General features: G+C 37.0%; 1 protein-coding gene across 1 annotated transcript; it reads left to right on the top strand.

The window, feature by feature from the left end:
• Positions 1-1724: 1724 nt before the first annotated feature.
• On the top strand, positions 1725-20855 carry LOC145983063 (glutamate receptor 1-like; the record flags this gene model as incomplete). Its single annotated transcript, XM_083116339.1, has 2 exons — positions 1725-1983; positions 19753-20855. Coding segments are annotated over exons 1-2 (1362 nt in total), but the record flags the coding sequence as incomplete, so codon positions are not given.
• Positions 20856-27350: the final 6495 nt, after the last annotated feature.

Below are 27350 nucleotides of genomic sequence, written 5' to 3'. Positions count from 1 at the left end.
TTGCAAATTTTGAGGTGTTTACTTAAATTTGTAATGCTAATCATCTTTCTACATCGAGCACAAGGCTTAGAAGGTAACAAACGATTAATTCTCGAACCTGTTTCGTTACATCTTGCCCTGTGCTTGCTAATATTAGTTTTAGATATTAATTTTTCGCAAGTAACACATTCGATCAAACTGGTGGATGCCATTGCTTTCTCCAAAATCACAGAAATAAAAAAAAAGTCTAGTATATATAGCGATACAATTTTCAGGTATGTTATTATTTATATAGAATTTCTTTGGTGTGAATACAAAACTCAAGAATTCAATCTACTGTGAATACAATTTTCAGGTATGTTATTTTATATAGAATTTCTTGGGGTGATTACAAAAACTCAAAAAAAATTCAATCTATACTGTGAATAGAATTTCAGGTATGTTATTTTATATAGAATTTCTCGGGGGAATACAAAAATCAGATCGTCACGAGCATCGTGTGGCCCACGGCGAAGGCGTACTTGGAATTCGTGGAAAGGCACGCGACTCAATTCGATCTGGGGAGGAAGCTCGATCTCTCCGCTCCGCTCGCCAGTTTCAAGAGCGACTGCATCAACGCTCTGGCTTGGCGTCACGTTTTCGAGAAGGTTTTCGGAAAGGATCCGGCCATGTACTTGCGAACGATTTTTCCGAACACCGTCTGCGACAGCCACATTCTGAACGAATTCACGTGGACGACCCAGCATCGTTTCCACACGCATTACTTTCTCGGCTGGGGTCTGATCTATCGATTCTGCTGCATCATACCGACCCTCTTCATCATACACTGCAACATCAATTACTTGGTGTTGCATTATACGGTTCTGGAAAACAAGTTGAACGTCCTGAAAGATTTGTACCAGGACGTAACCGAAACTGACGCGTTCAAAACTCAATTTCTGCGCCTCCTGAGGACGGAAAAGAGAATATCGAGTCAGTACAAAACCTTCGAACGGACGATCCTGCCCGATAATTTTCGTTTCCACCAGATTGTAGAGGGTAGCAGCGAGCAGCAGCACCACCACGTATGGTCTTGGGCCACGTACATCGATTCTCTCAACCTGGACGCGAGCAAAGAACGCTATTTCCCCAAAAAGGAATCTGCATTCGTTCGGGAGCGTATCGAGCGCGTAAACTGGGTAAAGATCCCCTCACCGTGGGTCGACGTCGTGCGAACGCTTTTTTCTTATTTTCACATGAAAGACCGCAATTTCGGAGCCCGGCAATTTGGAACCGAGGCAAACACCGTGAAAGCGGTCGTTTCTCCAAAGTTGGGGTTCAGCTTGATCCTCGACCAGATCGACCAGCAGGAGAACGAAGCGTGCTTGCTCCATTTCATCCCGGGCATTCGCATTGAATTCTCCTGCTGCGACGTACCGGACTCGTGCTGCGAATTTTGCCACACGATGTGTTTCCTGCAAACGCTGACCAACACAACCCCGACGCTCATTTCTTCGGATTTGAAAGTTATACTCGTAGGCACCGAACCTTCCTCGTTGCAACCCATCACGAACTACAGAGTATGTAAAAAATTCCGTGCCTGGTTTAGATCGTCGTCCGATGTCGATGCTGCAAATTTACAATTAATTCATCACCCTAGTGGATTAGTTTTGGATTTGCGCCAACCCGACAGAATTGTTTTGAATCCGTTTTTGATCGAAGCCTTAGTGTCCCGACCAACGAATTAAGAAACGACGACCACTGCGATGACGAGCATCGCCAGCACGACGGACGAATCTTCGACCACAAGCCCCTCGCACAATTCGAGTACGAAGACTCCCACAAACCTCGGTGCGAAAAATAAATTTCCCCACTGCTCCGAGCATACCCTTCCGCGCATACGAAAGCATTTCGGCAAGCGCGTGTACGATTTGGACTTCACCTCGACGGTGCTGCAGAATGACGATCCAGCCGATAAGGCACCTCCGATCAAATTAACGCTGCACACTACGATCGGCATCCAATGTAAGTTAGTTCGGTGCGCAAATAAAAAAAAATAACTCATGAAACTCTACAGAGGCATGGCTTTGATAGCCATGACCATTAGAACTGGTGTTGGGCACCACGCACCCCTCTCTGGCGGGATATTTTTTTCTTTCTTGAGGGCCTTAACAAAAATAATTTTGATTATCACACACACACACACACACACACACCGCAGAAGATCACACATGAGTTTTTTTTAAAAAAAAACATCGTAGCAAATTACGCTGAGAGCAGGTCGTAGTAGATTACACTGAGGAAGCTTACAGTAAGAGGAGACAGACTTATAGGAAAATGTCGTAAGTCATTTCAAAAGTAGGTCAAAGGACGAGTTAGCATAAGAGCAAAATTTGCAGGAGGTAAAAAATAGCTTAAAAAGTGATGCCAGAGCTTTTTCTGTCCACTTTTCTCTCATTGTAGGTTAGTTTAGCCCGTAAAACGTCGTAAAATAAAAAGTAGGTCAAAAGGATGGTTCCAGAACGTACCATACCACCTTCGTCAGGCGCGGAACGTGGAGAGAAAGTGAGTTTTTTTTTTTTTTTTTTTAGGTTTTGGTTTTCTTGGGGTGGGTTGGCAACACTGAACCTCAATTGAGTACTTTTCTCGTACCGGCTTTTCTGCGCTGTGAAACATCGTCAGCACAATAAATGAGGCGCGGAACGTAGAGAGAAAGTGAGTTTTTGAGGTTTTGGTGCGATTTTCTTGGGGGTGGGTTGGCAACACTGAACCCCACTTAATGACACTGAACCGGGTTGATTACACTACTTTATATCACGTAAGATCGTGGCATTCGTACCAAGTACGAGGTGGGAAAAATTGAAAATTGCACTGAAACATCGCTAAACGCTAAAACATCGACAAAAAATTGTCAAAATATGTCAAAAACTGATATTCAATTGATAAAAAAAGAGGATAAAAAAGGGCTCGTACCAAGTACTATTTTGAACCGGCCCAATTACACTACTACCAGTATGTAACATACAAAAATGCTAAGTCATATATGTATACTGCACAGTCAGGGGTACCTCAAGGATCCAACTTAGGACCATTTTTTGTCATTCTTTTCATAAATGATTTACCGTTACATGTTAAAAATTCATATTGTATAATGTATGCTGATGATGTAAAGTTATATAAACAAATTAACGAGCCCCAGGATGTTATGAAACTACAAACAGATTTAAACAGCTTATTTGAGTGGAGTGTTAAAAGTAATCTTGGACTCAATATCAAGAAATGCTGTTTTATAATAATATCAAATACAGAACATACCACACATTATGAGTACTTCATTAATCAAGAAAAACTGAAACATGTGAAAAGTATTAAAAATCTGGGAGTAATAATTGATTGTAAACTAGCGTTTCATGAACATATATCTCATATAATAAATAATGCGTATAGATCTTTGGGTTTACCAATAAGAAATTTTCTCAATTTTAGCAGTACTACTTCTATTAAGCTTCTGTATGGTGCCTTAGTTAGAAGTAAACTAGAATATGCATCTATTGTTTGGTCGCCACTTTACAAAACACACATAAAACAAATAGAACAAGTGCAATAAAACTTTTTGAGACATCTATATTACAAGAGGTACAACATGTCTGCATACGCAAACAGAGTTTCATATGTCCTTTTACTGAAAGAATTCTCATTTATGACACTCAGCAATAGAAGAGAATTAGGACAACAGATATTTCTTTATAAAATTATAACTGGGTTGTTGGATAATAGAGAGTTTCTTCACCAAATATGTTTCAATGCTAGCACATGTCATTTAAGAATAAGAAATTTATTGCTATATAATATCCCTAAAACTGAAAAGTACAAACAATCACCATTAATTAGAATGAGTAGTATGTATAATAGAATAACATCCACAAATCCAAATATTGATTTTAATCTTAACATTTTGGAATATAAAAATGCTATAAAAGCCACACTTAACAGAGATACAAATGGTTGATTATTTATTGTATTTATTAATTATTGTAGAATATGTTCTATATGTATCCCTATATCCACATAAATGTGTGTGTGTGTATAATGTAAATATATGTATGTGGATAAGCTTAAGGATATGTGTCCATTAATATGTGTATGTATTTATTTCATTGTTGTTTCTATCCTATTATGGTCATATTTATTCTGTACATTCATGAGAAATGTGATAATATTGGTTGTGGATATATGAATAATTTATGTGTGTTGTGTATATGTTTATATATATATATATATATATATATATATATATATATATATATATATATATATATATGTGTGTGTGTGTGTGTGTGTGTGTGTGTGTGTGTGTGTGTGTGTGTGTGTGTGTGTATGTGGCCGCGGTGGCTCAGTCGGTAACGCGTCTGACTACCATGCTCAAGGTCCCGAGTTCGATCCCCGGCCGGTTTAAATCGAATAACGTGGGTACCTGGGGGAAACTCTGGGGGTGGGTAAAGGCGGTCAGGGGCGTGATGCTGATCACATCACTCCCACTCATGACCGGATCAAGAAAGTGTTGGGCGTTACCCCCACACCCCTATACGCCTTCATGTTGTGGTGTATAGCACAGAGGAGCACTTTACTGATATATATATATATATATATATATATATATATATATATATATATATATATATATATATATATATATATATATATATATATTTATATTTGGGCGAGCACGTCCTTACTCTACGTTATATAAGTGTACTTATGTTATAGTTAATAACAATGTTATATGTATTTAATCTCACTTATATTCATATTCACATTATTTATGTTATATTAATGCCTCTGTAATTTAAGATATCCTTTCTCTGTAGAAGTCAAATAAATAAATAAATAACGTTTTCATTAATTTTCACTACGTTTTTGCAGTTTTCTCACTTTATTAATAAAACGTTTTCTCATACCTTAGTTATGCTTAACTTTTGGACACTACTGTAGTTATAAAAATTCTAATAATATTTTTCACTTTTCAATTATTAACAGAAAATGCCTGTGGAAAAATCTGATAATCTAAATCAGGTTATGGACAGCACATCATATGCAGAACCTTCAAGGCCGCTATCTTGGATTTCGGACGTCATGTAACGTTTCTGACACATTGTAATACATAATTGCATGCCTCCAGATGAAAGCATTCTCCATACACATGTCTTCCCGTCGTGTAAAAACCCAACGAACTTCCAAATGGTCAAAATTACTCCTAAATGAGTTAAGGAGATAGGATCGTTTTTGTTTGTTAATGTCTGCAGAGGCAGCCATCTTGGATGTATGATGTCACACAGGCAATACGCCACAATAGTAGGCATCAACAAAATATCACAGGCAGTAATTTTTCCCCTATATTTGCCAGAATGTCAAGTAAAGTGTAAAATATGCATAGAATCCTTGCAGAAAAGTGCACGAAATTGTTTCACTAGATATATATCCATAGCAGTGCGAGATATGAAAAAACTGTAAGAATCAATTTTGTTTCTTTTTCAATTCTGAACGAAACATGTATGTTTAAAAAAATTCCAAAACCACTATTAAAGGAGGTATGATGGATTTTTTTAGTTAGTGCATGAAGCGGTAGCCATCTTGGATTTATGACGTCACACAGGCCTTCTGCCACAATTGCGGGCAAAACACCTGGTAGTATGTTATTGTGTACCACACAAGCTACATATTACCGGTAGTCATATATTCCCTACATTCAAAAATCCACTGACTATAGAAATATTGACATATGCCCCTGGACACATATGTGGAACTCTAAAAAAATGTGATAAGCTAGAAGATTTTTGGTTTTGAGCAAATGAAGAAAAATTGGATAATGAAGATATTGGTTTCTTGAAAAAGGTATTAATATTGAATGTAAGAATTTATAAGTTACATACTAAGAATTTTTCAGTGTTTTTATGCGAATAACGTTGATAAATCTTGATATTTGTGGAAATGTGTAGGTTTCTTAAGATCGAAAAAGATAGAAATTGAAACATTGAATTTTGTTCTTTGTGAAAGCGAAACACATATATTCTTTCTGCACGCGTAGAGGTTAATGTAATCTAAGTAGTTGTGGTTGTTGTTCCTTACCGTGTTAAGCAAAACCTGAGAAATCCGATGATTGGAAATTAGCTAACTTAGACAATTTACACTCAACTCTACAGGTGTGTGTCGATCATTGTTGCGACGATCATTATATTGAATTGCAAATTATTCTTTTGTCTATCACAGTGTCAACTTATAATTATATTCAATAACATTCTCTACCATAATTCTCTATTGCTTACTTTTCTTGAAATGTGACATTGTAATGAAGTTACATTTTTTATGTAAAATAATATTTTCACCTGATTTCACTCTATAGTTAAAAGAATAGTGCATATTAAATATTTGTATTGAAATATTTGAATGCGATTTTTATGCAGGCAGTGCTTTGTTTAGAACATGTTTTCAGTAATTTCGTACATTTTTAAGTATGTCAAAACAACACATGAAATGAAGACTAAAATTGGTAAACGCTGTAAGTGCCACAATAATTCAAACACCTTTTAACACGTTAAACTGTGAAATGGGCCATGCTTTATAATGTGGTAAACGTGAAATGTAGCTGGTAGCCCTCTAAGTAGTTCAAAGGGCGTGTAAAGAGATCACTAGTGTGAACGTTCTTACGGGCTGATGTGCTGAACGATGCGATTTTCCAACACCTTCGCTTTTAGCACTTACAACGTTTACCACTTTCAGTCCTCAAATCATTAAAAGACAGATTAGTTGCTTAATTGGAAGCACCAGTGTTATATAAACTTGTAATAAACCGCACACAAACAATTACAGGGTAAATCCCCAGGTTCTTACCATATGGCCCATTGGATTGGTAATGTATTGCTTTAAGATATACCTTTTCAGTGAAATGCTTAAGCTTACGTACAAGGAGGAGAAAAATATTAGGGAAGTGTGCTTCTTTACAAGTCTCATCTACGTGAAACTGTGGATTTCGTGCATCAAGATAAGTAATGCCTCGATCAATGACTTGCTTATGTTCAGGTCGACTTTTCCTGTAAGGAACAACTTTGAGCTATACTTGCGGTATCTTGGAGCTGAGATAGTTAGAGAGATGGTACCTTCCAAGGAAACTGGAGTTCAATACATCACAGACTTCTAAAGTTTAGAAATAAAATAAATAAAACATCTATTCGATTTGATACGTAAATTCAGCCTTCCTTTTCACCTAATGTTTGATTCCAGCTGATGTTGATTTCAGGTTCCAAATTGAACCCAAGAGCTGGAGTGACTCGCACAAATTCTAAGACGTCAATGCAATAGTTGAGTAACTGAAGGTTGTCAACGATATTGTTGAATGTTGAGTCTCTCTTATATCTTGCCTTTTGACTTGCATGTTCAAGAATGACGGATAATGAGCTTGTCTACCTATCCCTGTTATCGTTCTTTACGATTGATCGTTCAGTAGAACGATCGTTCCCCTTTGCACAAAAAAGTTAAAGAGGAAAAATGACCCAAGCATTTCTTGTCCTTGTTAGTAGCATCAATCCGCGAACAAAGGCTTAAGCGCCAACAAATGTATTGAATAGAAAGTAGGAAGACAAATAACGTTGTTATTAAACCAATTTAATTATTGGCATTATTGATGAAATTTGACGGATAATTGATTCTGGAATGTTGCCATTGTAACGTAGCTATTAGCTATAATCGCTGAATGAGAATTTATTAATCGTGCGACTGTTTGAAAACAACGTGGATTTTAGAAGTATTTATTGTATGCAAACAAAATTACGAAGCATTCGCTTGATATATGTGTGAATATGAATAGTGCAGTCTTAGCACAATGTAATCGTTGAATGGATAATTATACATATGCATGAAGGGGTGCCTTTGCGGTGTCATTGTTAATGTTGCGTTTAATTGGTTAAGTGTGAGACACAGAAATAAAATGGAATTGTTAAATTTGTGAAAATTAAACCATGACTAATTAATCGAACCTAAATAGGTCCTTATATTAAATATTGATACATTTAAAATAATACACATTCCTTTTAGTTATTTTATGAATCTGCTTAGAAAGGAAAAAAAAACGATTACATAGTTGAAGCGACTAGGAAGGCCATCGTGAGTGGCGTTGGTACACCATCGTGACGTTACAATAACCCTGTTGATAGCAGCTGGTATATAATACCTGTGTATGATTGTTTTTCAGGTGTGGAAAGATACCAGCACAAAGGAGGAGTATCATAATCTGATATTATTAAATATAATCATTCCTTTGTCCTTACGTGGTAAATAGAACGGAATCCGTTCTTCTGGTTTCTAGCAATTAGAACCTAATGTGACCTCCATGTTAGGGGAGTAGTTCCATGAACTCTGGCGAAGCAAGGACGTCGCATTATTGATTGTTTGTATCGCTTGGGTGGGTTATGTTAGTTATCGATATGGGTTCCCTTTACACGCCTGTCCTTTACAACATCTAATATTAACTGGGGTAAATCGATAGCAGCCCATGCCGACCGTTACAATATATAAACAAATTAATTTGCTACATTTATAAACTAACAAATTAATTCCTTTAACGACTGGTTCAAAATGTCAAGAAATTAGCAGATAGGTGAAATGTTTTTATTAAGTGTTAGATATTATATAATTATTGCTTTTTATTAAAAATGATAATTAAATTTTTATACTTTTATTGTGTTCTGTTCTTATAATGGTGCAAATCTATTAGTGGTCTCTCGAAGGAAATATTTCCTTATCAGAGTTGTAGCTAGAGATTTCAGCGCCCAGGACGAGAATGATTTTCGCACGCCCTGTACCGAATGTGCATCCCCTACCTAGATGTTACTGGCATACGTAGACATTGTAGAAATTTTATGTACTTACTCTTTTCCGCTGAATCCGATGGATAGAAAACTTATCATTCAAGAAATGTCGCTAATGAAAGGGCAGTTGGTTTACCCCATGCTGTTACCAGCCCTAGTGAGAGGGAGAGGGAGAGAGAGAGAGAGAGAACAAAAGATGTATTCAAAATTAACACACAGGCTGACATCATTCTTTGTTATTACTTCTTTGTATGTGTTTATGTTGTTATTCTTGGTAAAGTATGTTTGAAGTCCAAACTAATTGCTTATCTTTGTTGTTATAACACAAACTCTTACCCTCGGAATATTTTAATGGGGGTGTTACGATCAAGAAATTTTGGTAAATTTTCGTGATCTTCATTTTTATTTTTGACAGCCCTCGTATACATTCTTTAGGAGTTCAAATCTTTTTATATGCATATTTTGTTTCTTGTTAAAATTGAAACGCAGTTTCTGCCAAGCGAAAAAGAACGCAAAGCAAGTTCAAGCTTGCATTCTTTTTCTTTCTTATCAACAATGGGTTCTTTTTCGTTCGGCGCTGCGCGGTTTTGTAAGTAAGTTTAGCTTTCATTGTCTTTCTCGATATGCTCTTTTTCAACGGGGTAATTATTTAGGCTAAAAATAACTTTCAGTATGTCTAAATCTTTTGTTCAAGGGATAGAATTGCGCAATCCCGCGAGTATAAATACCAGCCGTTTCGCTGGCAAAAGATTCATTATTACATTTCCGATTTTTATGGTAGTCACCTCGCGCGTCAGGGTCCAGAGCTGGGAGAATGCGGGGATTGTGTGGGGAGTGGCTGGTCAGCTCTCCCTTACTCAATGTCCGATGTTTTCCGGAAGATACCTTTGGAGACTAGTGTTTTCAGCACGATCTCTAAAGGGGATTTTGCGTTAACGGTAACGGGCGAAACGGTACTTCCGTTCTGGCGCGTGTTATCACTTCGGTCAATAAAACAAGTTGTCGGCACTGGGCGAAACGGGAAGACACGGTATGTATAAAATGCTTTTAACTGGTGGTACGCATCGGTACGCCGTACCAGCACCTTTTTATATGTGATTATTGATGAGCATACCGCAATATTTTGAGAAGTTCTTATCATGAACACAAGAACACACCAACGTCAAGAGAGCCGTAACCTTTTTTCCGAAATGGTGAGATGCCTTAAGATACATTGTGTAAAAATTCTGTTGCATCTATAATTTCAGGTCCAATTTCGCTGTTACACAAAACATGGTTGAAACTAGAAACAAAATTAATTCAAGCTCTCTTATATCGGAATTAATTTTCTATTCAGATGGGATTGTGGTACAGTCACGGATACTTCTGGGTTGTATCGACCCTATTGAAGAAGCACTGAAGCAAGCCCTCGATATCTTACCACGAAGTTCCTTGTGAGTAGACAACCCCAAAATCGTATTACTTTAGATTGGAATATGCGAACGCAAGTATCAAAGTATTGATTTAGACAGCACTCACGATTTTGAAACGTGGAAAGATCATCATTTTACGACGAACGTGAAAGTTGGTGTGTGTTGACAGAATGTAGCTAGTGCCATATTAGCACTGACAACAAGCACATGGCTGCATGCTTTTCGTTAATAAATGTGTTTCTTAAACACATACACAAATACGTGCTTTCAGATTATCAACATACGAAGTGGCATGCAATTCAAAAGGTTTTGAAGAAACCTGAGTTTCTTAAATAAGGTTGAATGAAATTAGACAAGAAAAAGTAAATTCCGCTAGGCTCAAACTCAGGTTGCCTGCACGATAACCAACACTCCAAACGAGACAACACGAAACGTTTTCGCAAGTAGTGGACTGAAACCAAAGTTTGTTTTCAGATTGCTAATTCCCAAGGTATAACGTGCCTAGGCAGGTGTGTCTTGCATTTTCTGTACTTTTCTTACTTGAGTCGCTTTGGTCTCTCCCTAGGTTAATCACGGCAATAATGAGAAATGTTTTTCAGACGAAGGTTATAAATATAATAAACACCCTCGCAAAAAATCCAGAACTCGAGCCTGGAACCTTCGATGCGAGATGTATTTCTTGATTAACTATATCTGTGTGTTTTCGTTAGATTTGTATTTCGTAAGTTTGATATGATGAAAGTAAATAAATAAGACAATTGGGTGGAAGGGACTGGAGAATCGAAGCTACGGAACCATTGAGAAGATATCCATCGCGTAGATAGAGAATCTCTATATCTCCTTGTGATAGAGAACTTATTAGAAGAATGAAAGGACAGATAAAAATACAAATTTGATGTGTATCCTTTCGCCAAAATGCCTAGAAAACAATATTACTGTACATACTTCTTCACACAAATGTTATTTGGACATTCACTTGGAAGTTAAAACTTAGATTTGTGTGTGTGTGTGAGAAGAGTGGTGTGCACGTGTGTTGGATGTTGTTCTAGGTATTATTTTCGTTCAAATCATCGATATAATTGTAAATATAGAATTTACTGTAATGCCAGGAGTGAAAATATGAAGTCCGTCAGGTTCGTTCGCAATGAACATTAAATAAAGACGCTTAACGTGGATCGAGAACACAAGTCATTACTTCCGACAATCTTCAGCTCGGATTTCTCTTTGGCATCACTGCTCAATTTACAGAGAATATACCCGTGACTGATATACAAGCCGCAGAACTGCAATGTTGGTTAGGTCGTTTACTCACAAGACGCTTTGTGGTCAGGCATCGGGGGCTTGCTTCAGTACTTTTCAATAGGGTTGTTACAATCCATAACTGTCCGTGACTGTACAAATATCCAGAACACCTTATACATGGAAGGTAATTGATTTTTATTAATCAATATGTAAATTACAGGGAGTACGAAGCGCCTGTGTTGCTATATTATATTCCAAAGTGGCACGACAATTTATACACAGTTAGATTGATTATTTCGTTTTTTGTTCCACTTTTGGCTAATTTGCGAAGATGGAGATGAGTGGTGATATGATGAAATTGATGAATAGACACTCACAAACATCCATGCGTAGGTCGGGATTCGAACCCTAGACAACTGGCGTCTTAGCTTGATGTGGTAACCACTCTGCCCACGGGGGCTGCCTGCACGCATTTTGTTCAGAGAGACAAACATATATTTTCCGTAGAATATATTAAAGATTTAAGACATCATTGTGTCTAGTAAAGCACTCGAGCTACTATTATTGGGAATCGAAAGGGTGCGTGACTGTAGTCAAGAGGGAAGAGATACATTTAATCAATAATGTCTTTTCGGAACGAAAAATGTAATACCATTTAGGCGCACGAACTTGGAATGTGCGTTAATGCTTCCAGTGTTATGACATGTAATGTGAGTATTGATAGTAAACATTTCAACATTTTGACTATAATTTAATAATCTAATTCTAATACAGAAAAAAACTTCATATCCCGGAACCTATATAACAAGGAAACCTGTAAAAACGGCAATAACACCTGAAAATGACCTGCTTAAGGCGATAACTTCCTTAACGCGGAAACGGAACACCATTTAAAGACCAACGAGATGTTTTTTTTTTATTTTCAGTAAGACGGAAATTTCTTCCTTTATTTTTTCACTCGCAAGAAAACAATGCAATACTGTAAGTGGAACACGCCTCTGTTGCCACTCACTTATCGGTAACATTGTCGATATAAAAGAATGCGCTACAATACTCATAGCTGTTACGATTCTGTTTCTTTCCTACATGTCTTACCCTCTTTCTCCACCTTTCTTTGTCGATTTCTCCTCTGTTCCTTCGTCATCTTTCTATTTTTCTTGTTATCTCTCTTTGTTTCTTTCTTTTTTCTTCACTTTTATCTCAATCTTTCTTCACCTCTCTTTTTCCATCTTTCAATCTTTCTCTTTCCCTTTATGCACATCGCGCTACCTGGTTCGAAAAGATACATAAGTACGTACTGTACGTTCTTAAAATACTATAAAAAATGTACCAACATGTTGTGTAGTTACATAATTGTAATCTCTGCTATACTTATTGCGACTGTATCGCATTTTTATTCATGTACGTACATGCATTAGTACTCTTCATTATAAGTAATGCGAAATGTAAATATTTTTTCCATTATTTCCTGCAGCGCTCTATACTGTATTTAAAGTCAACCCTGTATACGAATGAAAACTGTTAAGACGGAAAATTTTGCTCGGAACCATCATGTTCTGGGATAGACAGGTTTTACTGTATATAAAAATAGATGTATGTGTGTGTGTATGTGTGTGTTTGTTTGTTCCAGCATAACTCTCGAACGCATGGAGCGATTTGAACCAAACTTGGTATAAATATCACTTGCAATATGGAAAGAAATACTATGGGGGTAAGACACCACTGGCATACCTAGGGGTGGGGTGAGGTGGGGTGGGAAGGGGGGACATGTAAAAATAATCGAAAACGACCTATATTAGTGTGGAATCCATAGTTTTCTGGGTCGCTAAAATGAATAGTGACACTCCCAATGCCGTTCCACTCCAAGTTAACTTTACATTATAGTTAGAATTCATTATTTTCCTGTCTAATAGAAGACTGGGATAAATAAATACCCGGGTAACGCCGGGCAATCAGGTAGTATAATTTGATTATAATTTAATTCTACTATACACTCTGGCCAGGTAATCTCTGCGCAAGTAGTCACTCGAGAGTGCTCTGCCAATAATTGCGTGCGAGAAGTGATTGCATGCAGGGGAAATCGTGGCTGCAGTTACCAGCCATTTGCAGTAGCTTGAAGAAATCAAATCGCACCACGCACCTCAAAACTAGCTGGAGCAGTAATACGAGCGTCCATCTTCATCAGTTCCTACTCGCGCACTGTTGGAGCAAATGGAGTGTGGAGTGCGATTACACGTTACTGCTGGTTACTGCGCATGCGCCATGGCGCTGCGGTTATGTATTGCTTTCCGAGCCAATCGGAAGTTGATTTCTGAATAACCCTCGTACAACAACCGTACGGGAATTGAGTTGGAGCTAAGGGAACATTGCTCCAGAATTCCCGGACCTTCTCCCTAGTTGGAAAATGTCGCGCCTCTTTCGCCTCAGTGGGCAACCTTAAAACGTTTGTATCTTGAAAATCACCGACGCTACACTTATTCCAAAAGCATGCGTTCTTCTGGCGTTACTCTGTATTAGCCAAAGTTTGTCCAATGTTTTTTAAATAAGAATCGCTGAAATACTGTTCACGACTGACTAGAGAAATCAACACTGAAGGGAGAATGAAATCAGAGGAATATGTTTAGTTCATTTTAACAATCAGGCTTCCAAGTGCTCCATACAGATCCGTACAGTATTTTCCTGCTTCTTGATCTTTATTTATTTATTTAGTTATTCGTTTGCTTCCTACAGAGAGAATCTCCAATTACAGGAAAGCTTACATAATTCAAATAATAAACATATAAGAGTGTAGATTACATATAAACACACACACGCACACAAATACATTTATATACACAAGATAATAAGTGAAGTACTACAGTAAAGAACATATATACATCCAAGCATATACATAAATATTCATTGTTCATAACATAGCCTTTACATAGTATTGAACGAAAAAAGATAATAAAAATAGCATTGAGGTAAAATAATTTTAGAACAATGGAAAAATGCACAGTAGAATGGATTCACATATGTATATCTAGTCTTTTTCAAAAATTGGTTTTAGTGTTTTTCGATACAAGGAAAGTGCAGACTAAAATCCAGGTTTTCATGCTTTGTAGAAATATTATTATATGCAGAACAAAGTCTGAATATAGGTGATGATTTGTATGTTTCTGTTCTCGGGATATGAGAGAGGAAAAGGTGTCGCATCCGAAGATGAGATTTTATAGTATTAAATTTAAACTGATGAAGAAAGTTACTATTATCCAGAATTCCATTTACTGTTTTGTAAAGAAATATTTGTTGTGCTAATTCTCTCCTACTACTGAGGCTTACATAACAAAACTCTTTCAATAAATACTTATAAGATAATTTCATCTCGTAAGCAGATACTTGATTCTTCTTGTAGTATAAGTACCGTAGAAATCTTTTTTGTATTTACTCTATTCTATTTTTATAAGATATAAACCCAGGAGACCAAACAACCAACGCATATTCGAGTTTATTTCTCATCGTACTGTTATACAAGAGCATAATGACATTTAAATTATTTAGGCTCTTTGAGCTTCTTATGAGAAATCCTAGTCGTCGATATGCATCCTTAACAATATTCGAAATATGTTCCTCAAAGGATAAATTACAATCAACAACAACACCAAGATCTTTGACAGATACACTTTTTCCAGCTTTTCATTACTAATTCTGTATGAATACTCATATGGATGTTTATTCATCGAAAATACCATAAAGCTACATTTTTTAATATTAAACCTTAGATCGTTATCCATACTACAATCATAGAGTGCTTTTATATAATTCTGAAGATCTAACATATCTTGAGTACAATTCATTTCTTTATACAGTTTAACATCGTCTGCGTACATGAGAAGTTTGGAGTGCTGAAGTTTATGTGGCAAATCGTTTATAAATATAATAAACAGAAGTGGACCAAGGTTCGAACCTTGGGGGACTCCAGAATTTACAAAGTATTGATGTGAATCTGATTGTTTGTAAGTCACATATTGTTTCCTATTGTGAAGATACGAAAAAATAAGAGATAACATGTCACTCGTAAAACCAAAGTTTGCAAGTTTACATAGTAATACATCGTGATTTAATTTATCAAAAGCTTTGGAGAAATCCATGTAAATAGTGTGAACACTTTACCGATTATGAATTGCATGATAAACATCTTGAATGAAATTTACTAAATTTGTTATAGTGGATCTATGAGGAAAGAATCCATGTTGGTTACTATTTATGTAACTTTTTACATGATTAAAAATTCTAGTATATAGAATTTGTTCTAGTACTTTGACTGGAGCACTGAGGATTGCAACTGGTCTATATCACATCTTACTGAGTGTTTGCATGTATGCACAAATACTGATAAGGGGGATTTGCCAGTAGGCTGTCTTGGGCTGTAGCCTAGGGGCTGAAAATCCAGTGGGCGGCACAAAAGAAAGGGTAGAAGTGATTGACACCGACTAATAAAATTCCTTAATGTTGTGATAATAGCAAATTAAAACAACATGTCACATCCTATTAGTTGCTTATTTCATGGGAAGGAGTTACTAGCGTTTAAAAAACCTCTTACATCATAAATCTATTTTGAGTACTTTTTATAACCGGAGTGCAAGTCTTTTCGGCAGCTGAGAAGGAAATTTAACAAATTGACGTTCTACCAGTAACTTAGATATTTTCAAATTTGAGACTGGTATATCCTAACAGACAGCTAAGAAAATCGCTAGTATTATTAATCCATACCATGCAATTTGTGGAAGGGAAGTACCATGATAATGATAATAATGATAATAATAATAATAATAATAATAATAATAATAATAATAATAATAATAATAATAATAATAATAATAATAATAATAATAATAATAATAATATTGTCAGCAGGGCCCAAAACAAAGGATGGCCTGGGGGCCAAAAGTTTGTACACCCCACTCTACTGCATTTTGAGTGATGTAGTCTTATACGACGATAGTGTATCTCATTGTAAAAAGTAGCCTTTGTGAAGTTTTCTGAGTAGGTAATCACCACCGCGTCATTTAACGCAAAAACGCATTACATTTAGATTTTAAAGTTAGAATTAAATATAATTTTCACTTTTTGTGAAGCTCTGGAGCGTCACAACTTTTGTGGACCAAAGATCACTTATTTTGTTTCATTAAGTGACTCGTGGTCAGTGGTTACTGTCTCTTTGCAGCTATCAGCGTGCCTCTCGTGACAATTGAATTGTTGTTTAAGTCCACTTTATGTGCGTAGGCTAATCGGGACTTATCCTACCGTTTAAAGTGGGTAAAGAAGAATGTGAACTGCGCCTCCAAGGGGTATCGACTCGGGGAGCCCTTAATTAAAAACGACGACGTTACCACTGCGGCATCGGGGAAGCCTCTCTCGTGGCAAGGTCTCGCTCTTCTTTAGTCGTATCCAACCTGGAACAACACCATGACGCTGAGTTCAGTGGAATTTTGAAAAGTAATGCCATAGTGTTATCCCAAGGAACAGAAAAAAGTTCGAGTATCTTAGAATACTTTGATAATATCCTCTTGCCGATTTCCAAAGAATAGAAAGAAAACATTGCCATGAATAGGCTTATCGCTCCAGGATTTTTGTCATTGAAATGTGCAGTCAATGAAAATCCAATCCGTCACCTTGATTCAAGATCTAAAATATCGTGGGTTAGTTTTGACTCCTGGACGAGATAACGGGTGAGTGCAGAACGGCGAGGCACGGCGCGGATGCCAGCATTTTCGACCCGTGACGTCCCGCTTATTTTTACGCAAACATCTTTAGCATGCAGAAAATTGTATTTATATTGCAAAGCGAGTACTAACCTGATTTATAAGAGATGTTTCTAAGTGATGGTCAACTGCATTCACACATACTCGGCATATTTTGATTAAATTGTGATTAACACGCTAAAAGTTCCTCTTCCGTAATTCTTGTACGTTCAATTCATATGTTGTCTTTCAAGTTTTTCTATAGTCTATTTTTAGGGATCCCCACAAATTCTAAATTTTCTACAAACGTCTCGACATGTTTCGGTTTTCACATAAGTGTCATGCACAAAATTGTTTTGTTTTGACGTAAATTTTTCGGCTGGCATTTTCAATGGTCTCACAATGTTATAAAACCCACACAAACATACATAGGTATTACACAGAAAGAACTAACGATGATGTGATCTATGAGACTGGACAAACAATACATATGCACTTAAATTAAACAGAGAAAAATGACACCTCCACGCTAAAACGAACGGAAGTGTACTGATAAGCGAGCAACAATTTTGCCTGCAACGGGATTTTCAGACAGCTTGTGTGCTCTCCCGGCTCCTAAACACACAACTTTTTGCATCTCAATGCGATGGCGTTTTCTTTCACAGGATGCTCAAGAATAACAACACTGTAAAATGCGCTGACAACCTGCGTATAGTGTTTAATCTGAAAGGAAGCACACATGGGTAAAACTTTCTTTATTATTTTATCTCAACTTTATCTTTGCGTAAGTTGAAATTTAATAAAATTAGATAATCATTGAAGATATAATTACTTACATGCTATGAAACAATTGAAATTCGGACTTAAGAAGCAATGTTCTTCTGGGAATTTTTTACCCAGCGAGCGTCCTGCCGGGTAAACAATGGCAAGAAAACTTGCAAATTGAGGAAATATGTCAATCAAACTTTGATCAAAGTATTCCGGGAATGTGCGAATGCAGTTGGCCATCACTTAGAACAACTCTTATGAAAATATAAATAAAATTTTCTGCATGATAAAGATGTGTGCGAAAAAATAAGAGGGAATTCACAGGTTGAAAATGCCGGCTTTCGCGCTGTGTCTTGCCGTTCTGCATTCACACGCTATCTCGGCCAGGAATCAAAATGAAGGCACTGTATTAATATACGAATAACGTTAATATACACAGGGAATAACAGTAGCGGTAATACCTGTTTTGAATCCCAGGCCTGTAAAATTGCGAAAATACAATGTGCTTAGGAATTAAAGGATCCCACAGAATAACGCTGTATGACACATTTCAGTGAATGCGAGAACAACGGATACAACCTGTTGTATGTTACTTGCCTACAGAAGGAAAAAACATAAAACCTTATGCAAACACAGTATCAGTCTTTAGGCAACATATGACTGGCCAGCTTGGAGCCTGTAGTCGCAGGGCCACAGCATGATTCCACTGGTAACTCAGAACATTCCCAAATGTGCCATACAGCGTTATTCGGTGGAATGCTTCAATTACTAAACGATCCTTGATCACAAGCAGTGCTGAATATGTATAAATGAGAATCACATGACAGGAAAGAATATTAAAACTAAAAGTTTGTTAGAATATTTTATGTAAATATTAGGAAATACATACTGTAACGTTAAGAATATTTATATTATCTATTATAATAATTTGAATGAAACGTACGAGTATATGCAGGGCCCGAAGTTTGTTTTATATCCTACTGCCATGTCAAATTATCACTATGAAATTTATAAATATAAATATTAAATTTGATTTAAAAGTGTAGAAACGGAAAGGCAACAGTATCATATAACATTTTGAAAGGAATTACAACATTTGTTTATTTTTTACGCAGGTTGTCACAGAGAGAAGTTCCACTGTTTCCAACATGCATACTACTGCCCTGAAAATTTTCCTGATTTATGGCCTTGGTGCAAATGTACACACCGTCAAAACAGAAGAAACTGTTTATCAGTTATCGAAATCTATTTCAGCTGTGGTGGACAAGTACTTTCAGGAATCTCAACTAGCTACAATTCTCCATGAAAAGGACAATGAGCTTCATCACTTGTATCTTCTTGAATTTCTCAAAATTACTAGATTATCTACTGTGTTAAGCACGCAGCAAACGTTATGCAACCAAGATATTATCAAAGGAAAGCAGGTATCAAGAGATGCTGACGTGGTAATTATACTGGCTTCTGATACATTAGCCTTATATAATACTATGTGCAATTGGACACATCCCTTGCGCTGGAACAAAAGATCCAATTACCTTATTATATTGACAAATTCAGATACTGTCACTGACAACAGTTATGATATATTGAACATGTTTTGGAAAGCAAATATGCTCAAGGTAGCTGTTGTAATTGTAAATCTTGAGTCTGTTTCGAGTACTAGTTGCAATAGCAATGAATATGGAGATAGAGTGCTTGTAATTTCTTTCAATCCGTTTCTAAATGAAATATACATTGAATACCTGACAGTACAAAATCTACAAGAATATAATAATGTATTTTCTGCAGCGTACTCATCTTTGAAAACCACAAATCTCCATGGGTATCCGTTGAAAGCAACTGGTCAAGAGCATAACATCATGCCAATTTTTGCCGCTTGGAGAGAAGACGGTGTAATCAAATCAGATGGTTATCTTAAGAAAGTTTACGAAACTATAAGGATGTCGATGAATTACACGCAAATAATAGTATTTCATGACGAAGCGAAAAACCTCAAGCAAAGGCTTCCAAACGGGACATATATAAACACCATGGGTGATCTGGTGAACGGAAAAGTGGATATGTCATTTGCTTCTTTGGGAATAGTGCAGAGACGGTATGAAGTGATTCAATACGCTGATTACATTGTAGCAGATACTCAATCAATCTTGGTACCAAAAGGTAAGAGCATTCCACCTTGGTTGTCCCTGCTACTGTTTTATCGACACGAAGTGTGGATTGCCATATTAGCCACGTTCTTTGTTGTTGCAGTGATAGGGAAATTCCTTAGATATTTGCTCAACATTTTTCCTGAAAAGAAAGAACTGACAGTATCTTGTTTGTACTTGATTGGATCCTTTCTTCAGTTATCCATAGTCCTCCCTAAGAAGAACTCCTTGAGGATCGTAATGGTCTTCTGGACATATTATAGTCTTGTTATTGTTAGCCTGTACCAAGGAGGAATAGTAAGCATTCTGACAGTTCCAAGGCAATACCCACCTCTTAGAACACTACAGGACCTGTCACTTTCAGAACTTCCTCTCAAAGGTTTGGAATTGTATAAAAGAGGGCTGAACGTTGAGTCAGATCCTGTACTTAGTTCTCTGAAAAGAAGATACCAAGTGAGTGAAAATTATGAAGAATTGGTTAGAAACCTATCTCGTGGCGATGAATACGCTGTAATCTGTTTGAGAACCTTCCTGGAATATTTTGATTACAAGCTGCACACCTGTCTTAGTTGCCCCTCTCCGTTAAACTTCTTGGAGGAAAACGTTGGCTTTCTAATGCAGAGCATCGGAGTGCCAAAAGGATCTCCTTATGTTGAGCGAATCAACATTCTCATTAGGAGACTGCGTGAGGCTGGAATTATAGACAAGTGGTCTCTAGACACCGTGAGAGAATCTAGGATTGGTGTAAGTTGCGAATCACCTTGTGATGTGAATATAGTACTCTCGATGGTGCATTTGATGCCAATGTTTACTCTTTTAGGATTTGGGTGTTGTTTTGCTTTGATTGTATTTTGTGTGGAATTTTTGCTTAATAGTGTAATGAGAAACATTCAACACAGACTATCAAAACAAATGTAAGATAGGGTTTGTGAACAGAATGGTACTGTGATGATGTCAAAGATTGTAAAGAATAGAGAAAAGAAGAGAGTGAAAGAAGCGGTAGAGACTATAAAATAGCAATAAGTCAGATTGAGAGAGAGAGAGAGAGAGAGAGAGAGAGAGAGACAGAGAGAGAGAGAGAGAGAGAGAGAGAGAGACGTCCACGATTGTCACCACATGTTCTAAAAGTTTTATGATTTTAAGATCAAATCCCTGAGTTGGGATTCTCGTTTGTAGTGAAGACAGTGTCCTCTAAGCTTTCAGAATCGTTCCCTATACTATGCAAAATCTGATGAAATAGTTTTATTGTGAATGAACAGACGTTCAGGGTTGACACCATTTCCATAGGCATTTAGTAGTTGTACTACTATTTCTCTTCATTTTCAAGTAGAAATTGTTCGACTTCCAGCATAAATTGAAAAGACTGTTTCGAAACACGAACGAAATCAAACTTTTTTATTTATGATTTCAAAGAATAACTTCCTCCATCTCCGATCAATTGAATCAAACTCTTCCTTTGTATTACATTCAGGGTTGTCATACCTTTTGGGAATTTTTCTCCTCCTAGGCATCTTGGGGAACTTACTTCTCATTGAAAGCTCCTTCAGCAAGATATATTGCTTTCTTTCAAAGTCATCACTTATCAGCATTCTATGATCGTGATGTAGGACGAGATATTTCTCTTTCAGCGCAAAATTAACAAAGCCTATTTGGTCAAATAATTTAAAAGGAATACAAAAATTTAAAGAAAATGTCAAAGTTGTGCATTTGTCTTTGAAAAGCGTCAATCCTCATTTTCCTCAATCACTGTTTGAAACAGATATATATGATATTGTTGTGTAATTTGAAAGGATAGACGAGAGTACGTTATATCCGATTGCTCATCTTGTGGGACTGTCTGGTCAGACGTAACGTGTTTCACCATAGTTCAAAGATCTAAAACACATAATGTAACTTTTGCTTTTTTTTTATAATCATATAGGGCATCAACTCATTATTTGTATTAATTTTGTTCAAAATGAAATGTTGTATGGCTTAATTGCATCCCTATGGAGATAATAAATAATAATAATAATACTAATAATAATATTAATTGTTGCTGCATGCAAGTAAGAATGTGAATGTACATTCTGTTTCTGCGCGATATTGTTTAAGAATTTGTTCAGAGGATAATATACTCTGTATATAAATAATTTATTTATGCCAATGTGTTGTGTCTAGTAGGACATAAAAATAGAATTGTCCACTAGATTAAACATAAGTTTTTATATTTTATTTGAGAAGTGATGCATATACGAGGTATAAGAGTAAATGAAATGCCATGGATGCCTGAACGATGTGATAATTATCATCGTCTAACAAGTTTATATGCACGCAAATAAGTATGATATTTGAAGAAACAGTCGCAGCATTATATTTTTACTTGCAACTCAATTGACAACTTGATGTATTCGTTCATGGAAATAAGTAATCATGTATCTATATATGAATAATTACAGAGTTTCCAACTGAGATAGTGAATTGGAAGATTTGAAGATCAGAAGAACTAAGTGCATATGTAGTATTTCTTGACTGTTGTGTATTAGTTACATCTATAAATTACTATTGCTAAAGAAATTATCCAAGATTTAGTGAAGAAGTGAAGTAAGAAGGTTTGAAGATTTTGAGAATTACATTGGACAATGAGAAGCTATAAATAAAATTTGAGATGTAATAATTTATGTTAATGATTGTTTCCATTCAAGAATATTGTTTCTAGTTTAGTGTAATGAATGAATGGAATTACAACGAAGTGCGATACAAAATGTGTCAGTCAAGTTTGATTCACGGAATTCATAATGAACTGAAATAATATTGTTTAATAAAATGAAGAGTTGATTACAAGTTGTAACTTAAAAATGCAATGTTCATAAGTTTGTAATTAAATCTGGTAAAATTTTCGATATTTACAGAACTTAAAAAAATCGAAAACTTTCACCCGGAACGGGTGCGTATCGTGACTGGCCCAAAGATGTTCATTTATTTCATTTATTACGTTTTGTTTAATTTTGTGCTTAATACGCACGATGATATATCTATGTTATCAATTTCTGTTTTGTTATATTTTGGAAAACGTTGTTGCATTAATATGATGTATAATTAATTATAATCACATTCTCCATAATGTAAAATTACGATGTATACATTTCTATATACATTTTTGACCATAGCAGCGAAAAAGAAACAAAACACAGTTGATAAATAAGTGAAAAATATATGGAAAATTTATATATAATGTCGTCCGAGTTTCATTGAAGTTATCAAAATTCTAATTGCTATTTGGTAAAGACTACGATGCTTCGTTGAAGTTCAAGTAAAAGGCTTGCTTCACGCTTTGACATAACTTCCAGGGGTGCGCGGCAGGGTTGCCACACACCGCGGTGCTGGAAGTCCAGCTACACTTTTGCGATTGCTGCGCGCGGCACTGCTTGTCACCTTGGTCGATCTATAGCGTCACTTTGCAGTCTTACCTGATCAAAATACAAAAGAATAATTATACTTGCGATGCTGTAAGAAGTATTTGCAGTACTTACAAACTTACCAAGGCAAAGGATTTTCAATAATTGAGGACTGAAATTCAAGAACGTTCGTTATAAAAAGTTCCCATCGTTTTCGACTGTCATGCAATATGAATAATCCCAAGACAGGCTTGCGACAGATGTTGATGAAATCAACATCTCGTGTCGAACACACAGACTGTAACAATTTATTTGGAAATTATACCTTGGCAAGTAGCGTAATTTCTAATCGAGTCCGTCACATCATACGGAAGCAAGCCCATCACTAAAAACAAAATAATATAATTTTTTGCAATAAAATGAATAACGTCGTTTAAACATGAATTAATTCAGAATAAAACTAACACAGTGATCAACTCTTTATTAAGATATAATTCCATTCTTCCGTCAAGCGTTGAGCTGCATAAAATTATAGAATTTAAGAAAACTCAATCAACATTATTATCTTGAACGAAACATTTTATTCACATGCAAGTAAAGTTTTCTGTGTATACATTGCTTAGCACACTCGTTAACGTTTGTGGCACCCGATACAATAAAATCGATTAACGAGGGGAGAGATGCACTCAAAATCAGCAAAGCTCAAGTTAGCCATGTCAGCGATTTCCTTAACCCTGCTGGGCACGTGGGGGTCTTTTGAGACCCCACTTGTGTTTTTCCAAGGTAACGACTAAATTATATATACCTGTGTCACCAATGGTTGAAATAACTTATTTTTTTATTTATTTTCAATAGCATCGTCATATTATAACCGAAACACTAATTTTATTATTATTGTTAATTGGTCCTAAATATAATGCCACTTCGTACGGGCACTTGGGGCCTTTGAGGACCCCAATGAATATTTCGATTTATTGTTACTTCTAAAGTTTATTCTGATTGACATATCTTACTATAATAAATTAATTTAAGGTGAAAGCACTTATTTGAATTACAGTAATGATTTGCATGCAATGCATTATCCAACGGTGAACAATTAACATATTTAACAGAAACTGGACGTTATGTCCGAAACATTCAAGTACATTGAATGATGATACAGCAAGCATTACACAGAATACATCTGCTTATGATTCCTCTTCTTCTGGCCGTGAAGACCATACCTTGTAGCCATACGCTTAATACCTGGACCGTATCATACACCGTGTCCATAAATGTTTACCCTGATTTCAGGATTATATAACTATTATATTTATGATTCTAACATTGGTTTTTTATTACAGGTTTACTTGGGAACCCATGAAGTTTCAGTACAGGTGTGTTGTGAAACGCCCTCCCTTGCCCGGGAAAACAAATGCTACCACTACCTAGATAGAGGCGGCTAAATCTTCCTCGGACAAGCGAAATAGCGTTACGGTCCAGGTTAAGTTCGTGTGTAGGAACCGGTGACCAACGGTGCATAGTGATTAGCCAGATCGAATAGAAAACAAAAACATATATACTTTCTATTACCACCTCTTTACCTGTAGCCGGGAAGCGGCTAGCTGCATACCTGAAAATCACGGATAGCGACATGCGTACGAAATGATATAGCCCAAAATTAACATGAAAATAAAAAGTATATTCTATTCATAACAAAACAATTAGTTACATCTCCCCCTCTTTCACTCACGCATTCTATCTCAGATTCTCTCTTTACGGGGTCATCAACACAAAATGATACATGACATGTACAGCCCTAATTATTGCATTCTCAATTAATTTTACCTTAATTTTTGTCTAATCAGGTCATTTGTGATTTTGCTCCAGTGCTTCTCAAATCCTAGCTAGCCCTTACTTAAGTTCACCTTTTTTTTAAAAAAAAACTAGGTCGGTGCGGTGACAATACATTATTTGTCCAGCATAAACAAAGGCGTCTCAACGGCAATTACGCTCACGTGGGCGGACGTTTTCCTTTTACATGACCTCACGTGGTTCCAAACATAACAATAACCTCCGTTGAGTGACGCAACATATACTCTCAAGCAGGCGGGACTTCAACACTTCGCCGCGACGAGCAATTCATATTAACAGGCAAATACTTTAACAAACAATCACATACGCGACCTGACGTAGCTAGCAGCGACACAGCGCTGACACATAAAAATGAACAAACCTCAAGTAGATTAAACAATTAAGCGGGCGGCGCTTTACTCTAATAGTACGCACTTTAAACAAATACAAAGGAGCACAAACAACAACGAATTTAAGATGATTAAAAAAAATCACAAGAAATAAGTAAAATTGACCTGAGACAGATAAATTACAAATGACAAGCGCGACGGGAGTTTGGTATAAAGTTTCGAGTTGTGTGGGCGTTTTCAAAATGTTGACGAATTTCAAGGGCGTTCTCTACGTCAATCGAGCCGTCACGTGTTGACATTCACACAGGTGAATACATTACCATCTCTCAGCTTCCAAGGTGCATCCTGGCGTCTTTATGGGCGATTGAAAACACATAGTATTCACACGAAAGGTTTTCCTATCCTTCCTTGGTCGCGACGATGAAATTGCGAAGAGCGTTCATACATCTGGTTCCTCGGCTTCTCTCCCTCTCGGGATCGGTGAACATCTCCGTGGTCTGGCGCGGTTCGGACGTCGCATCTGGGCGGTCGTTCTTGGCTCGTCGGCGTCTTCTCCATCACCGTCGGACGATCTAACGCGTCGGGACGTCAATATGACAGCTTTCGACATCTCTCTCTCTCTCTGTGGCGGCTGGTAGGCATCAGGCGGCGTAGCTCGTCGTTTCTTGGCATCTTGTAGGCATGGGTCGTGGTCTTGTCTGACATCGGGCGAATCGAGGGTAACGCCCTCATCTCTCTTCTTCCTCTAGCCCGCCATAATTTTCGATGTTCCTCGTTTCACAAAAACTATAAACGGCGTAAGATTATCACGGAAACACAGTCTCGCTTCAACTTCCTCCAGCGGTTGAGGTAAGCGCACTCGTGTAGACTTACTGCCTATCCACACTGATGTTCGTGAAGCACAACAAAGTCCACGGTATACGGAGAGGTAACACGGAGGTGCTCTCGCTACAAGAATCGCGGCAAAACTGTATACGGAGAGGTAACACGGAGGTGCTCTCGCTACAATAATCGCGGTAAGACTGTGTACGGAGAGGTAACACGGAGGTGCTCTCGCTACGAGAATCGCGGCAAAACTGTGTGTCGAAAAACCATGTCCTTCGTTTTATTTGGATTTTGAAAAAGGACGCTCGGCGCTCGTTGAAGGGACGCTTCCGGAAAAGTCATTCCACTTCGTTCTATTGTCTCCCAACCTGGACGGGTCGTGCTTGAAGTTTGGTTTCTACGGATTAAGCTTCCGCCTTGCTGTCGCCCATAGCTCAACTGCAATCAGTGCCCATAAACTGATCGATTACAACCAATTTGATCTGGCATCCGTAATTGTTGCTTGATCGCGACGAAACCGCACACATCCGTCCTTGCACACATGCTGCTGCGCTGGTAAGAGTTTCACATAAATCTGACCGCTGGAAACCGAGATATTTAAATGGTTGTCATTACGGTCGAATTTCTTAAGCTTTAGACGCATAACGTGACCTTTCAGGTGCTCGCCCGTCCGTCTCGGGACTTCCTTTCATTCTCCCGTCGGCTTGGCAAATCAAATATATATTCTTACAAATTAAAACACTCAACACTTTGATTCAACACATTATTTCACCGCTATGGATTTGAATAATAATAATAATAATAACGACGGTAAACCTGACTGTCACAGTGTCTCATTCAACACTTTCGCCACA

This window comes from Lepisma saccharinum, unplaced genomic scaffold (assembly GCF_977018435.1).
Source record: "Lepisma saccharinum unplaced genomic scaffold, izLepSacc3.1 HAP1_SCAFFOLD_605, whole genome shotgun sequence".
Lineage (NCBI taxonomy): Eukaryota > Metazoa > Arthropoda > Insecta > Zygentoma > Lepismatidae > Lepisma > Lepisma saccharinum.
The sequence above is the reverse complement of the archived record's forward strand: the minus strand, read 5'-3'. Positions and strand labels throughout refer to the sequence as shown.